Below are 17,477 nucleotides of genomic sequence, written 5' to 3' on the forward strand. Positions count from 1 at the left end.
TTGAATGTCTCCAGAGAAGGAGACTCCACCACCTCCCTGGGCAGCCTCTTCCAGGGCTCTGCCACCCTCACAGCAAAGAAGTTCCTCCTTGTGTTGAGGTGGAGCTTTTTCTATTCAAGTTTGTGCCCATTTCCTCTTGTCCTGTCCCTGGGCACCACTGAAAAAAAGACTGGCTCCATCCTCCTTCAACCCACCCTTTAGGTACTTTTAAGCATTAATAAGGTTTGTGTGTGGGGGGTGTGTGTGTATGGTTGGACCTTTCCAAGCATGAAGATGATTCTGGGATGGTGGGATTCTGGGATTGTGGGACAGGGAGCTGCTGGAGAGGGTCCAGCAGAGGGCTACAAAGATGATGAGGGGCCCGGAGCATCTCTCTTATGAAGAGAGGCTGAGGGACTTGGGGCTTTTTAGTCTGGAGAAGGCTGAGGGAGGATCTGATCAATGACTGGATGATCTCCAGGTGTCCCTTCCAACCCCGTGTGATTGTGGTAAGCAATAGGTGTAAGGACATCGCTCTCCTTCAGAGGGTGGATTTGGCAGAAGGAGGGCAACCAGAGAGAGACTCTGTCTCCCAGGCGAGCCCGGTGACCCCCAAACGCCTCTCCCCTCCTTTCCCTCCGGCTCCTGGGCGGCCGGGACTCCATTCCGCCGCTTGGGGAGAGCCCCGCTCCGCCGCTCGCCCGCCCTCCCTCATCCTCCTCCCGTTCCTCCGTGCTGCCCGCCCAGGGGCGTGCTCCGCGGGGCCGGGCCGGGCCGCTCCTCCGCCCGCTGCGGGTTGGGAACCGGCGCCGTTTTCCTTTCCGAAGCGGACCCCCCCCTTTTCCCTCCCTCCTTCCCTCCCTCCCTCCATCTCCCGCCCCGTCCAACCCAACCCAGGGCAGCGGGTTGCCGGCCTGAGGCTGCCCGCCCTTTTCCTCCCTCCCTCCTGAGGGATATTAATCGGATTTACCCGGCGAAAGGGGAGGAAAAAAAAAAAAAAAAAAGAGGGGGAAAAAAAAAAACCCGCAAGAGCCGCAAACGGTGCAGCCTTGCCGTAAACAATGAGATTGAAGGCGGCTGCTGCTGCTCTCCTGCCTTGAATACCGGAGCGGGATCCGCAGGAGGATGCCTGCGGCTGCTGCCGGGATTTAAAGCCTCCCTCGGGAAGAAGGGGCTGGATGGCGCTTCCATGGAGGCCGGGAGCGGGGCCGGAGCGGAGCTGCCGCCTCACCCCCCCGCTGCAGCCGCCCTGTGACTCCCGGAGCGGGGTGTGACAGGGGAGGATATATATTTTTTTCATTTTATTATTTTTATTTTTTTTTTCTTCGCCGGCTTGCAGTGCTTTGTGGCTCTGCATTTCCCATTCGCCGTTCCAGCAAACCCCCTCTCCGGGCACCCCCGGCGATGCCCGGGCTGGATGCTGCTGCCTGAAGGGAGGAGAGCGGCGGGGGGAGACATGTATCTTCTGGACAGCAACGAGCAGCCGCCGGCCGCCGCCGCCTCCTCCTCCTCCTCTTCTTCCTCCTCCTCATCTCCTCCGGAGAGGATGGAGCGGGGGACCCCCCAGAGGAAAACCGTCTACCGCATCTCCGTGACCATGGTGAAGAAGGAGCTGCTGGGGCCGCCGGAGAGCGGCCATCCCGCCCGGGAGCTGCGGCGGCGAGGGGGGAGCCGAGCGCCGGGTTCTTCCAGCCTCACCAGGGCCGGGCTGCTGCTGGTGGAGGAGGAGGAAGGCGAGGAGGAAGAAGAAGAAGGTGACGGCGAGGAGCGGGACCGAGTCCCCAGCCCCTGCGGCTTCCGCAACTTCAGGACCCTCAGCACCGGGCAGCTGGAGCTGGGCCGCCTCAAGGTGCCGCGGAGAACGGGGCAACCCTTCCCCCTCGGGCCGGCCCTCGGGGGGGCCTTCCCCGCAGCTTCCCCGCAGGGGAGCGGCGAGGAACCGGCGGCGGCCACCACCTGTGGCGGGGCTGAAGCCACAGCCTCCCCCTCGGAGGAGGATGATGAGGGTGAGGATGAGGATGGGGGCCCACCGTCAGGCCGCTCGGGTGGGGCCCGGCAGCAGGCGGGGGAGCGGGGGCAGAGCCCCTGGCGGCAGCCGGGCCTGCTGCGGCGGAGCTTCAGCTTCAGGCACTGGAGCAGCGGGGGTGAGGTGCCGCGGGTGCGGGCGCTGGGCCGGGTGAGGCGACACAGCAGCTCCGGTTGCCTCCCCGGGCCCCTACCACCACCACCGCAACCACCACCACCTCCGAACCAGGGGAGCGGGCCGCGGGGCTCTCCGCTCGCCCTCCTCCCTTCCCCGGAGAAGCGGAACACGCTGGACGTGGGCGAGGTGTTGAGCCAAGGGGACCCGCTCTCCCAGCTGGAGCGCTGGGAGCGGAGCAAGAGCAAGAACCGGACTCTGGATAACAGCGACCTGCAGCGGCTCTCCGAGAGGTTGGGCCGGGAAGGCCCCTCCGCCACCTTCTCCTCCTCCTCCTCCTCCTCTGCCGCCCACGAACACCGGCTGCTGCGCTTCTTCAGCGGCATCTTCGCCCGCAAGGACGGCTCCTCCGCCCTCTTCGGCAGCCCCCACGGCCGCTCCCCCCGCAGCAGCTTCTCCAGGTCCAGGGCTTATTTTAGCAGCTTGAGGAGAGCCACCGTGGACGTGCAGTCTAGCACCGAGAGCATCAACGGGTCCCCCCACAAAGGTGCCCTTCCTCGTCTCACCTTGGAGGGGGTGGGTGGTGGTGGGGGGGTGTTTGCTCCAAAGCTCTGAATGGGTGGTGGGATAAAACCCTAGCTCCTCTTTAGGAGAGGGAGATGCTGCGGTGGGATGTGTGATGGCTGCAGGCACTGGTGGGTATGGCATGTTTTAAAGCGTGCTCTAGTGGGTATAGCATGTTTTAAAGCGTGTGCTAGTGGGTATAGTATGTTTTAAAGCGTGTGCTGGTGGGTATGGCACGTTTTAAAACATGTGCTAGTGGGTATGGCACATTTTAAAATATGTGCTAGTGGATATGGCACATTTTAAAGCATATAATAGTGCTTGCTTCTCAGGTGTGTTGCCTGGCAGCTCTGATGGAAGCAGGTTAGGCTCTACGAACCCAAAAAAGTGCTCTCTGGGTTGGTTGATTATACGCCTCCCAGGGCAGGTGAGCGATGCAAGTGTGGCTCGTTTTAATTATGGAGTGGAAGCTGAACTCAGCTGCTGCTGTATATAGGTCACTGGGTGGCCCAGTGTTGCACAACACCGGGATTTTTCCCCTTTTGGAAAGACTTTTGTAATCCTAAAGATGGGTTACGGTGATCAGAAATACACCTGCTTGCTTTGGAGGAGGTAAATATTGATGATGTAGATGTATTGTAAACCCAAAATGTCTTAGAAACAGAAGAACTTAAGCAGAGTTTGATATCTTTTAAAAAAACACAGCACAAACTCAGAAGCTGTGCTCTTTGAATTATTTCTCTAGGTGTATACAAATCTTCAGCTAGCCAAAGTGTTGCTAATGCTAGATGGAAAGCAGACTGGGACGTTGTGGGGTTTGTGAATCCCTGGGATACAAGAAAAACTTGAAAATTAACCTTCCTGTGGGATGGAAGTCGGGAGCAGACTAGCTGCTTTCTGTGAGGATGTGGAAGGATCACAGTATTGTTTAACCAGAAATGCTGGTTGTGGAGTTTCATTCTAAGACATCCTGCTTTCTTCCCAGCTGCGCTTTTCAAACCTTTAACAGGTACCCGTGATGAAACATTTAACTAGTAATTATGGCAGACTTTGAGCACTAAGTGCTTATCAGAGTGGCAAACAATCTGTAAGTCGCTGCTTTCCTGAAAATACAGTTCTGCAGTTAGAAAGATTAAGCTTTCTGTAAGTCGTGGGTGCAGTGTGTTGGATGGTGTAGGGTTGGGACAGGGAATTTTATTGTGGGGAAGCAACAGCAGGAGGTGCTTGGTGGTGCTACCAGCCTGTTAGAGATCCAGAAGGCTTGCTGTGAGCGGGGTATGCCCGGAGTTTGAGGCACAAGGAGCAAAGCCAAATATTTAGACCTAGTAACTGAAGCCTGTAATATTTTATTGATGTAGAGGCATTCATGTGGGCTTATAATAATCTTGACGGAAATTGTGGTCTGACCTTGGTTAAAGTTTGAGGTAACCACAACAGAGAGTTACTTCATACAACTATTTATGCCTGTCCCGTGCCAATATGCTTCGACTGTTACTCTGTTTTGACAGCGTAGAGCCATATACTCAGAGCACAGTCCTTTCAGCCCGGGATAAGTTGAAGATTTCGGTTAATCAGTAACCATTGATACGCAGCATTAAGATGTTCCAGAGGAGCTTTTTTCTCTGTGTGCTAGTATCAAATTTAACTGGTGAAAATAAGCTCTGAGTCTTGTTTTCTAGAAAAAACAGGTTGCAGGCTGGCGTTATGGGTTAGCAGGTCTGGCATGCTCTGCCACTTTCTGCTTTTTTTTCCCTGGAGAAGTGCAGTTAAGGCTTTTGCTGTCAGAAAGTCTGTGCACGGTTTGAGCTCTTGCTTATTGGTGTCCTCCAGAAAGCTGAGTTGAAATGAACCCGTCTTTAATTTCTTCTATTATTTCATAGGAAGAAAAGTTTAATGAGATAATATGATGAGCGTGCCAAATATATTTTAAGACTGGGACGAGTGGCTGTTCAGCCAAGACTTGTCTCTTGCTTCTTTTAGTTGATATGAAATTATGCTCTTGGCAGTCCAGTGCCTAACAGGTTTTAGGGTAATGATGAAGGTCAAATCTTGTTTTTAATGTTTGGGTTTTTTTTTCCCCTCCCCGCTATGTAACCACTTGCAAAAAGAAGTTTTATTACTTTAAATTCGCTTTGCTCATGCCGTTGGTATTCTGTATGTTTGGTGCTGTACGTGAGTTATTTGACTTAGGCAGGCTTTGTATAGAAAGTGCAAAGGTCTGGAGAGAAAGTAGAAGTGTTAAACTCTGTACTTGTTGGCATTTTCAACTGGAAAGAATCACCCAGACGTCACAATATCTTCTTGTGTGCTATTTCTTGAAAGGCTGTTCCTAACTACCTTAGGTAATACACTTCTGAACAAGCTGAAGGTACTGAATTTTTAAAGCAAAAATGTAAAGAATACAACAGTAAAGCAACATCTGGTTTTGATGGTACTGTTGCTCATGTTGTAAAGTGGGTAAAGGTTGATTTTGGGGGGGAATTATTCTTCACAATGTCAGTAAATGATCTTTGGGCATCAAGCATTTTCCTTTTTCTACTTGCAAACCCCATTTACTGCTGCATCCTTGGCCTCAAGTTCCACCGAAATGACAATTCCTTCCCACCTAAGGTGAACTGCCCTTTTCCAGGTCACTTAAGTGCTGACTAAATTTAAAAAAGGTAGCTTGTAGGAAAGAAAAGAACAACAGCTGAAGGTGTGAGTAGGGAAGATGAAGTGGTGTGTCCGCCAGCCGGGCTGGTGCCCATCTTTTGGATATCATTCATGGTCTCTGCTTCTTTCCGAGGATTGCAATGTGTTAATGTAATGTTTTCTAGACTCTGGAGGTGATGTTAGAAATCCCCCTTCTTCATGGCTGGCTTTGTGTTAAAAACGTGTAGTTCTGTCCGTTTTGAAATAATAGTTATAAAATAGGTTAGTCCTGTGCCAGTGCTGCTGTTCTAATATTGGCGTATTTTTTCCATCCTAATATCAAATGATTAGTTTTGACGTTCACTTGCCCCTGATTTTAATAGTCTTATGTCATGGTGTTCAACCTGTAAATTAATTTATTTAAAGTGAGAGAAGTTTTTACATATTCACCATCACCACTCCCAAACGACAAAATAAAAGAAGCTTCCATCAACTTCAAGCCAGAGAAGCAAAAGAAGCTCCTTTGGCCTTAAAACTATTTCAGAGAACTTGTCAAGGAAAATGGTGTTTCTGGTTTGTTTTTTTCTCCCCCCCTTGAACTCTTCGTGACTCTTTCATAATGAGAGGAACTCTGGCTGGTCAGGAGGAGGATGGCTCTGGGACAGCAGGGTTTTAAAATAGTGGTTTCTTTTTCGGTGGTTCTCACTTGGGGCTTTTGTTTTGAGATAACTTTGTTTGAATAACCCTTCTTTAGGATGCGTTAAGCAGATATGTGAATCAAAATTGTAGGCTATCAAAAGGAGTTTCATTATAAACTGTGCTTTTGAGATATCTCCCCCCGCCAAGGTTTTTGAGGAATTAGTTTTAAGCTGTTATCTCAAATTCTCTGCAGTTTGTGGCGATGGGAAGTAGAAGCCAACTGACAAGTGATCTCTGTTGGAGGCCTCCAGTCTTTTCTTGCAGAGCTTCTCTGGAGAGAATTCTTGTTAGTTCTGTGTTGGCTCTTGCTTGTTACCCCAGTATTGTTGCCACCCTCTTACACCGCTGGTATTTCCAACCCCAGCCCAGTAAACTCTCTGTGCACTCACGTGGGTGAGCAGGCAAAGCTTTGAAGCCCATGAAATTTGGGCGATATGATGCAAATGTATTGGAACTAGTCCCGCATTGTTCTCCATCTTGGAGCTGAAGGTTTTGGATGACGTGCTGGTATAAGAATATTCTTTTTTTCAGCACTGGAGAGTCCCTTTCTTTAATGGATGAAAACTCTTCCAGGACTCTTCGAGCTGTTTCGGTTGTTGTGAGTGAGTGTTGTCTAGGCATTGTGATGAAAACAAAATCCAGCAGATAAATAGATTGCAATTGGGGTTAAGCATTTGTCAAGCGTTGTCTAAGAGGGTTTTTTCATTACAATTTATTGGGTAGGTCTTGTGTCGAGCAAAAGGAATGCCAGCTGCACTGATATAGCCAGATGATTAAGAACTGAACTGGTATTAAGGTCACTGGCTGAATTAGAGAATGAGATGGATTAATGTTTGCACAATATTGAAGTGTATGCCAGATGCTAGCAGTCACGGTCTTTGTTTTTCTGTTGAAATTGAAAAGGAACGTAGAATTTTAACATTGCTTTATGCCAACTTGACAGTTAAATACCTGATGGCAGCAGTGGGTAACTTTCTAGGGACAGGTCGCTGAAGACTTGCGTAAAAGGCATTCGTCACCATTCCCTCACAAACCAAGCTTTGGGAATTAAATTAACATACTTATTCATTTAGCAGTGATGTGCCTGTTGCTTGGTTTATCGCTGTAGGTAAAGATGTGTTGATCTAATGAAGCTCGTGTAGATGACCAAAACACCATTTGCACAAGGAAAAGAACATTTAAAAGAACATGGTGTTCTTGTTCCTCTCCTCCCGATCGCTTGCCTCGAATTTGAGGGTGCTCAGTGTGGCAAGGAGGATAGGGTTACTCTGGAACTGTTTCATAATCCTAGTGAGTCTCCAGTTAATGACCCAGCATTTGGTTTTTCAGAAGTGGAATCTGTATGTGGGGTAGCCCCTCAGCTTTTTTCAGAGACCAAAGGAAGGGTTTAACTTGCTTGTAGTCACTGCAAATAGAGGAAGACTTCAAACTTTCTGCTTTTTCTTCAAATCTTTGCTGCTTTAGCAGTTTTTTACTGGATGTAACGGTCTTTTTGCCCTAGAAAATGGAATTGCTTGTACCGGATGCTGAACCCTTACTCTGTTTAGTAGTTAAGCAGCCAGCACTTTTAATTGCTCCGTTTGACAAAATAATAATAATATCAAGGCAGTATGTTGCATGCTGCACTGTGTAAGCTTGGTAGTAGCACTGCTTTCAGATCTTGGATTCCTCCATCGCCCCTGAAGAACCACTTGGGTGTATTTTGAACAAATGCTTTGGCTCTTTTCTGCAGAGCAGAGCTCATTTTGAGACTATTGCCCTGATGGCCACCGGTAGTTTAATACTGATTGAAGTACAACTCTCCAGTGGTACAAATGGTTTGTGAAAGATGATAGCTGAAATAGCACATAACTGTTGTTTTCTTTGGTGTGGTTTTAGCCTTAGAAATAGAGATTTGGGAAGCAGAGAGTGAATGCAAATCTCTTTCAAATGCCTGCATGTTCATTTTCACTTTGAGCTGTGTAGGGTTGTGTTTTTTTTTTTTTTTAAAAAAAAAAGCGTAGGGTTGTGTTTTGTTTTTTTTAAAAAAAAAAGGCATTAATGCAAAGTATTAATGTACTAGTGTTGCTTTTGATAATTGGTGTTAGGATTTCCCCTAGGCAACTGCAGTAAACACACAGTGAAAGGCAGCGTCTGCCAAAAAATACAGAATGGGCTTTTTCATGTGTGAGGAAAAAGAAATGTCAGTATATTGAACTTGAGAAACTATCATCTATTCTGTTCGTGAAAAGCGTCCAACTTAAAGCTATTATCTTGATGGAAGTTTAAAATAGGGTGTTTGATGATTTTGATGTTTCAGGCTGGTATATAATGACAGTGTTTGACAAATACGTCTGCCTTATTGGCAAAATAGCACCAAATGTTTTCTCACAGCAAAACAGCCCACAAATACCATCCAGATAATAAGCCTGCAGTGCCGTGTAGCTTCCTACAATCTCATTTTGCTAATTGCAGAAGGCGTTAGTGAAGCTTCAGTGGTGGGCCTTGTTATTTTTGGAGGTTTTCTTTGGTGTAGGGATAAGAAGGTGAGCCAGGAGGAGACACTTCCACTGCTGCTGGTCTTCAGTAAGGGCTGGAATGGGACTCATCTGTCATGAGTTTGGTCACCTTAGTTTCTGCATTGGTTGATAGGCTGATCAAGAACTTCAAGACTAACGTGGAGGAATATTTGCCCGCTTCAGTTGGCATTTAACTTCAAGGATAGTACTTGTTTTTGTATGGTTTTGGCTTCCTTACTTTGAGGTCGCACACGCGAAGATGTAAAGGTCACCTGGCTGAGGCTGTAGTACAGAGTAAATCTCCAAGCATTTTCAGACGTTACAGAAAGGTCTTTATGAGGAACCCCCCTAGGATCTGCCCCTAATGCCAGATACACGGTAATTGTGATTTATGAGGCAGGCACATCTGTATTTCCTGGTTGTAAACGCTCCACTTGGGTGGTATACAAAGTTATATCTAACGGATATGGGAGATGTTATTTGGAAATTACCCGAGACCCATGATTTGTAACTTTATTTTCGCTAGCTTATAGAGAGAACTATTAAATAAAATACAGAAATTCAGCGATGTCAGTTCTAGTTACATCAAACAACTTCTCTATTTTTAGTTGACTTGATAATGTACCTCAGCTCCTGAGCTTGGTGAAGTTAATTTCAGCCTTGGAGGCACTTATTAAGAAATAATGTGGAAGTTTCTTGGAAAGATCCTAGTGTTTGCAAAGGGTTCTTGTTCCTTGCAGCACCCGAAATGCACTGCAGTTGGAATGCTTGTGAGCTGCTCTCCCATTTTGTGAATGAAGACCCAGAGCAGATCTTTTCCTTCTTGGAAGTGTTAGATGCTGGTGTTTTGCGACTTGCATATGAAGGGGAGCTCAAATCCTGTGCTGGCTGCTGCCAACTCTGCCACTTCCGAGTTATTTATAATCCCTCTTTATTTGTTTACATGTCTTCGTCAGTCGGCTTGTCTGGCTGATTGGATGGAGAATCTGGATTCCTAAAAATACTGGTTTACTTGTGTTGGACTCAGTGTGTATGTACATACACATGTGGTTTTTGAGGAGAGAGTTCTCTAACACTGCATATGTTTTTTTCCTCCTTATTCCCATGCAAGCCTCCCCTCGCTGGCAGTGCTTATGTTTTAAACATAAGGGAAGGCTGTTTTAAAAAGTGGGTGATAAACCACTTAGTGCAGCTGGATTTGTGATGGTATTTGTAAGGATGTGTAATGTTTCTCTGCTGCTTTTTCTGGGTACATATGTTATTTGGGTCTTAAGAGCATCATGTTTCATCTTGGGATGTGAAATTAATAAGTTACTGCTTTCTCTCACTAAGTAGTATTTCATTTTGGTTTTTTTTTTTAGATTGAACCCCAAAAAATCAGTGGCCCTTAGCACCCTGGTGTTGCTATTACAGAGCATTCTTGCAGAGATGATGCTCTCCCTGTAGCTCCCGAAAACCAAAGCCTTCTTTGGAATTGAGTGCTAGAATGACATACTGCCTGAAACATCTCCTGCTCTTCCAGAGCTGTTATTGCCTTTGTACCAAGGGTGGACTGGCTGGGAAATGGGGATGTTGACCTAACTGCTCCTTATGCAACATCCTCATTCAGAAGCTCTTCTCTTCAACGATACAGAAATATTTTTGTTGGCAAGGCAACAACTTTTCTGTCTCAATCTGTGTCCTGCAAGGGCCGGGGGGGAGCTTATTCTGTGCTCATAGAAGATGCAAGGTTTGATTCATTAATTCTTCAGGGGGGGAAGCTGATCCTGTGCTCATGGAAGATGCAAGGTTTGATTCATTAATTCTTCTGGAGTTTTAATTATTAAAGCTGTTAAAATTGAAATGTGCATTGCTCTTCACAACTTCCAGGAGATTGTGCCCAGGACTTGGAGAGAAATTTGATATTTTTTCCTAACCTCACTTGAGTTGAAAATCACCCATTTTGCCACATCCTCAGTGACATACTGAATTTTACTGAATTTTTAGAATTGGAAGGGACCATAAAGATCATCTAGTCCAACTCCCCTGCTAAAGCAGGACCACCCAGAGCAACTACTGTTGGTTTCCTTCCTCAGGATGCTCTCCCAGTCCATGAACTCCAGTATGGAGTGCCGTAACTACTGTTGGTTTCCTTGCTCAGGCTGCTCTTCCAGTCCATGAACTCCAGTATGGAGTGCCGTGTACTGGTTGTCACTGGTATCCTTTTCACTCCCTCCTCTCTGGCTGTCCTGTATATCTGTTAAAGTACTTTGTTGTAATTCCTATCTTAAAGTATATTTCTTAGCTTATTTCTAGTTCCCTTTCTGGTCCTTCCTGTATAGAGGTTGTTTTCCAATTCCCCCAAACTTGTGAAGCCCCAAGTATTACTGTGATAGAAAATAAAGTAGCTTTTTCCAGCCAATCCCTGATTTTGTGCACTGACTTCCATCTTCATTTCTTGAAGATGAAGGTAGTGTGTTTCACTAAATAGCTAAAAACACTGTTAGGTGAAATAATTATTTTTTTGGTTCAATGTCTTCAGTATGCCTTGCATGTTGACTGCCGGTCTCCTAGTACCAAAAATGTCCTTCCTTGTTAAATTTCTCAATGAAGAGTTTGTTTTAATAAAAAGAGGCTCATTTCTATCCTCAGGAGAATGTGTTTACTTTTAACTTTTGTCAAGTTCCTCTGATATTCAGCGTTGTATTTGGCAGAGTTGTGATACTCAAGAGTTAAGGCGAGTGGCACAGCGCCGGAGAAGTCATTTCTATGTAGACTTGTGCATGGCAGCAGGATTGTTTGCTGAATGTCAAGGAAGGTAATGCTAAAGAGCTTTTTCTGAAAAAGACGTTTTGAAAGCACTGGTTAAAAATCTGTGGAAGGGAACAGCCTCTTTCAGCTCACATTTATGGTGTTGTTGCAGAGAGAGCTGTCTCTGTTCAGGTTTATATTCCAGGTGGCCATCAAAAGTGGCCTTGGCTATTTGTACCCACCTTCCAGAAGCCAAATCAATAACGTATCTCATCATTTTGGGTACTGGTGAGAAAGCAGAAGCTTGGAAATGTGAGAATTGGTTGGTTTTCAGTGCTGTTCGTGTGGTCTGGATTTAATGCAAGGAAGCCCTGTGAGATGGGAACTGTCTTTCAACAAGCGTTGATGGCAAGCACAGCCTGTGTTGCTCAAGGCATGGGCTAACCTGGGTGTCAGCTAAATGCCATTGAATGTGAGCAGTTCTGGGTAAAATAACATCTATTCCTGAATTCAATTTTGATGGCTTAAAAACATTTGAGCATGTCGTACATCTAAGAAATTCCTAGATATTTGGTAGGGGGTGGGACTAGATGATCTCCAGAGGTCCCTTTCAATCCCATGTGACTTTGTGATTTTTAAGTTAGTTGATGCTGGTTGGCATTCTGGTGTTGCCATGAAGGAAGAGGTGTGCTCCATGTGCTGGGTTAGGTGGGGATGGGACCACCTGGGAGGGGACACGACATTCTCTGAAGAAATTCTCCATTTTCAGTGTAGGTATCTGCAAAGCTTCCCGGGTGACTCAAGGTGAAGTTGTTTGAGAACGGGAGGCTATGAAAAGAGTAGGCTGAGATCAGATAAGAGAGATCTATGTTTGGTGCCTTGGCTTTGTATAAAGATTTGTGAGCAGGCGTGATGATTAGTGTGTGTGTGTACTCTAGGCATGGAAATGCTGTGAGTAGTTTTAGCTGCATTGAAAACTTGGTTGTGGGAATCCTTCCCTTTTTCCTCCCCCTTCTTATCTCCTGGCCTTGTGAACACGATGGGTGGGGAGCACAAAAGCACAATTGTGGAGTTGGTTTGCTTTATGTTCAGACTTTAGGTGTTCCTGAGGTTATTGCCACCTTTTAATATTGCCACCTGCTTTACCTCTTTGCTTGGGCACCATGGGTTTGTGGAAGGTCTGCAGCAGCAGAGATTTAGGTGTGCCTTCTGATTTCTGTGTGGGAGTGAATGACCTGCTAATGCAGTTGACCTCCATTAATATTGCCACCTGCTTTACCTCTTTGCTTGGGCACCATGGGTTTGTGGAAGGTCTGCAGCAGCAGAGATTTAGGTGTGCCTTCTGATTTCTGTGTGGGAGTGAATGACCTGCTAATGCAGTTGACCTCTAGCCCTTGGAACAGACTTTTTTTACTTTTTTTTTTTAACCTAAGCAGGGAGGAGCCTTCATGGTGAGCAGAGGCACTGAAGCAGGGAGGAGCCTTCATGGTGAGCAGAGCAGCCCTTGGAACAGACTCTTTTTATTTATTTTTTTTTCCTTTTCTTTTTTTTTTTTAAACTGAAGCAGGGAGGAGCCTTCATGGTGAGCAGAGGCTGATCACAGGGCACTGCAGTCATCTTGTTACTCTAACTGGACCTTCCTCCAGTAAACAGAACTGATACAAGCAAGGAACTTTTTCCAAATTTTAAATAAATAAATTTATTATGATAGAATCTAAACTTTTTTTTTTTAAGCAAGGAACTTTTTCTGAAAAACATTTTGAGCCGTTCCCAAATTTTAAATACATAAATAAAATTATTATGATAGAATCTAAACTTTTTTTTTTTTAGTTCAGTCGTGTCTGTAAGATACACAAAGCACAAGGGTTGCTGGTTTAGAACAATTGTGTAAAACTGTCAAGTTTCAAATTTGACAAGTGGTGTCACTCAATTTAACTATGGTTTAGGTATCACAGGTCCTGGACAGACACAGGGTTTTCTGTCATAAGGTAGTTGTGCTGTGTTGCCTTGTCCTCAGTTCGGTGTATTTCTGCTGTGATTGCCAAGTTATACTTCAGTGGCTAAGCTAAAATAAAGAGATCTTTTTTTATTAGTTCTCTCAGTCTGTGTAAGAAGAGTATGTAACCCAAAATGCCCTACTCAAACTTGCACCTTACTAGCAGAAACAAATATCTTACTTTTAAGGAGAGTGAGGACCTAAGTACAGGTCAGGTTTAGTCATTCAGCTGTAGGTATGCCTTTCAGAAGTGGTCATCTTTCAAATAGATGCTTCTTGATGTGTATAGATGCTTTAATAGATACTTCTTGCACGTGAAGTGGTCCCAATCCAGGTCTTCCTGGGTAGATGAGCTGCTTCTATCACTCATGATTTTTTCCAGAATCTTCCACATAGGTCTCAATCAGAGTAGCACCAATATTTTTATTACCTGCGCCGGATGCTTTGTTTGAGGAAGAGTATCTTGATTTTTGGATGTATTTTACCAGAGCTGTCTATGGGCAGTTCTCATCTGATGCATTTGAAACTGTTGCTCATTTGGGTGCAGTGAAATATCAATACTTGATTATTTTTAATTATTATTTTTTTTAAAGTTCTGAAGCAAGTCTTGAAAGTCTACAAGGAATGAGGTGCTGGTGAGGATTTTTACCTGGAAACTGGAAAGCCTATTAGTCCTTTTCATTAGCCTTTTCCTTCTGCTCCCTTGCTACAGAAAATTCATTCCCAGCCCAATTCCTTAATTTGACTGTTAATCCCTATCAGGAGCAGGAAGAAGGTGATACTGCTGCTCAGCCAGGTAGTGCAGATGTTCTTCCAACATCTGTCTCTGCTGCACACAACTGCTGGAACATCTGCAGGGTGAATGTGATTTGCTCGCTGTCCTGAGTGCTCAGGAGCATGTGGGAAGTGGGATTTTTCTGGAATTAGTTTGGTAGGGGAAAGAGAAACCTGCATTTAGAATAAGAGGCTTCCGAACGAAGTGGGCTTTAGTGGCTGTGTAAATAACAGTTTTACTCCAGGTAACTGCTAAGCGATACTGTGTGAACTCTCTCCTGTGATTATATGCCTTTTTCCCAGCAAAATGGAGGTTTCGTTGTGCTTGTGGATAATGTACTTTGTCATGTGTGTTAGTATTTAATGTAAGCACACTATGTTATTCAAACTTAACTGTGAAATCCCTGCAGGTCCTCAGTGTGGGCCTTCTTCTAGGAATCCTTTTAATTAGATGATTTAAAGAAGTAAGCACATGGGAGGAAATCGTTCTCCATCACTCCTGGAAGTTGCTTTAGCAGAAGCACAGACATTGTGCATCAAGGTTTTCTGCAGAGACCCCCCCCATCCCTTTTTTTTTTCCTGTAAGAAGAGGTGCTGGGATGGGGCTTCTCTTCTTTATACTTCCAGAGTATGTTCCTGTCACGGCTTGCCTTAACCCCTACCCTTGCAAAGTATGCAAGGAATTGACTGATAACAAATCCCTTTCCATCCCCAAATAAAGAAGAAATGGAGTGTGTTTGGAGTGTGCATGCTGGTTTGTATTTTTAGGGCCCCAGGTTGAGACATTATCCATCTGTAGCGCGGATAAAGTCTAAAGGAGACACAATACCTGTTTTGTGTGAAAGTACTGCGGATAAAACCAGTTTGACATCAGGGGCTTGATGGCGTTTAGCGGTGGGGGGTAGAGCTGGTTACCAAGTACTGACTTCCAAAAATGTGCATAATCCTGTTTCCACAAGATTTAAACCTGTCTTTGGTTGGATCTAGTTTTCCTCAAAGTCCATATCCCACTCCCCAAAATACTCCACCATTTGTGTGGTCGTGCTGCAAGTGTTTGCTGGTAGTTTCTGAACTCTGTGTGTGTGTAGAATCACAGAATGGTTAGAGTTGGAAGGGACCTGAAAGACCATCAAGTGCCAACCCCCCTGCCCTGGGCAGGGACACCTCCCACCAGACCAGGTTGCTCCAAGCCCCATCCAGCCTGGCCTTGAACCCCTCCAGGGATGGGGCAGCCGCAGCTTCTCTGAGCAACCTCTTCCAGTGTCTCACCACCCTCACAGCAAAGAATTTCTTCCTGGTATCTCATCTCAATCTCCCCTCTTCCAATTTAAAACCGTTCCCCCTTGTCCTGTCACTGCACTCCCTGACAAAGAGTCCCTCCCCAGCTCTCCTGGAGCTCCCTTCAGATATTGGAAGGGGCTCTAAGGTCTCCCTGGAGCCTTCTCTTCTCCAGGCTGAACAACCCCAGCTCGGTGGGGACAGTAGGACTGTCTCTTAGTCTGTATTGGCTTTCCCAGCCCTCTCTCCTCCTGTGTTTGCTTACAGGCTCCTTTGCCAGCCCACTCATGTGGCTTAAAGAAAAGGAAAAAAAATAAATAAAATCATTGTGAAATCATTCAGTAAGTAAAATTCCCAGTACTGCCATTCTGTTACAGCAGGGTTACGTGGTTCAAACTCAAAGTGGAAAAAAAAAAAAAGTTAATTTCTTTCTGGACCTAATCCGAGTTCCTTTCTTGCAGAATAATCCTAGGAATGTGTCGCTGCAGTCGTCACAAGCACTGTTTTCTGTTTACATGTGCTGCTTCTTGTCCCCCCCCTAGTAGTACCGGGGTGACAAACAGCTCTGGCAACACCATCGTGGGGGGGATGCTGGAATTGTTTCTTCCAGAATTGGGTAGTAAAAACTCAACAGGAATCACAGCAAAAACTTCTATTTTTCTTTTCCCTGTTAAGGTTAGTGAAAATGTAATTATGTGTATTTTTTTTCAGTCGTTCACCTCTAATAAATACCCAAACTAACAGGCTGGGGGTGTGGTAAGAGCTCAAGGAGCTTCACATAACTTCCATGAAGGGCTTCTCTCATACACCAAGGCTACACTTGTGCTCAGACCACTAAAATTTAGCTTATATGTCAGCTCTTGTGTCCTCTTCTGCCAATCACAGAGGAGGTGGTTTCTTTAAATACCTTTTTTCCATGGCTTAGCATTTTGAGGGGATGTTAGGTATAACGTATTTACATATAATAGATTTTATATGCCAGTTTTCTATAATAAATTCATATATTAAAAAAAATTTAAAGTCTGGTTGCAGGTCTATTTCAGCCACATTTCTGTGCATATTTATAAACTTATGGTTGTGTCAGGCTTGTGAGCTCTGTGATTATGATTTTGGAGTCACTGCACTCTGTTTCTCTCCATTCCTGTGCGTTCCCTTTCTGGGCCAGGGAGGCAGGGAAGTTTCTGAGTTACAAAAGCACTTGTGTTAAAACTCCAGATCGTGAAATCACTTAGACTCAGTTTTACCACCATGATTTCTTCATCATGTTTGCTTAGCAACGTATGCACTCGACAGGCCAAACCTAGGAAAGTATGATTGCAGAACCAATAAAATTAGCTGAAGATTCACGGGTGTTGAAATAAGCAGTCTTTTCACACATTTTTTTTTAAAATTTTGAAGTCTTGCTTTTTTTTTTTCCAGCAGATGACTTGAGCTTGAAACCTTGAGTCTCAAAGTGGTTGTGAGGCTTTTTTTGTTTCCTTTGTTGGGGGTTTTACAGTTGTGGGTTTTTCATAGAATGGTTAGAGTTGGAAGGGACCTTAAAGATCATCCAGTTCCAACCCCCTGCCCTGGGCAGGGACACCTCCCACCAGACCAGGTTGCTCCAAGCCCTATCCCTGGCCTTGAACTCCTCCAGGGATGGGGCAGCCAAAACTCCTGGAGCTCCCTTCAGATATTGGAAGGCTGCAATGAGGTCTCCTTGGAGCCTTCTCTTCTCCAGGCTGAACAAGTCCATCTCTCTCAGCCTGTCATGACAGAGATGCTCCATCCCTTTGATCATCTTCATGGTCCTCCGCTGTTCCAACAGGTCCATGTCCTTCCTGTGCTTAGAACTCCAGAGCTGGACAACAGTACTCATGGTGGGGTCAATTTTTTTGTGAGATGTTGAGAACACTTGTAAGGAGTGTTTCTGGGACACTGTAACTAGTACATGGAGTGGAGACAATTCATGTCAAGACAGTTTGAGTTGCAGCACGGCTTTTGAAGTCTATGAGTTTCTGGTCACCTGATTCTTCAGGAATGAGCATGTCATTTAATTTCTGCGCCAGATTTTCAAGTTAGAAGCTAATGCTGTTTAACAGTATAAAGCGAGAGATGACAGAGATGCTCCATCCCTTTGATCATCTTCATGGTCCTCCGCTGTTCCAACAGGTCCATGTCCTTCCTGTGCTTAGAACTCCAGAGCTGG

General features: G+C 45.5%; 1 protein-coding gene across 1 annotated transcript in view; it reads left to right on the forward strand.

The window, feature by feature from the left end:
* Positions 1-999: 999 nt before the first annotated feature.
* The window catches only part of LOC106886680 (arf-GAP with GTPase, ANK repeat and PH domain-containing protein 2-like), a gene marked incomplete at its 3' end in the record, with an annotated part of 90,886 nt that continues 74,408 nt past the window's right edge, over positions 1,000-17,477 (forward strand). Inside the window, exon 1 of the mRNA XM_014939824.1 lies at positions 1,000-2,666. Coding sequence (XP_014795310.1) covers positions 1,397-2,666 — 1,270 coding nt within the window. The remainder of the gene's footprint in view (positions 2,667-17,477) is intronic.

The sequence above is a fragment of the Calidris pugnax genome, unplaced genomic scaffold, assembly GCF_001431845.1.
Source record: "Calidris pugnax isolate Ruff unplaced genomic scaffold, ASM143184v1 scaffold90, whole genome shotgun sequence".
Taxonomy (NCBI): Eukaryota; Metazoa; Chordata; class Aves; order Charadriiformes; family Scolopacidae; genus Calidris; species Calidris pugnax.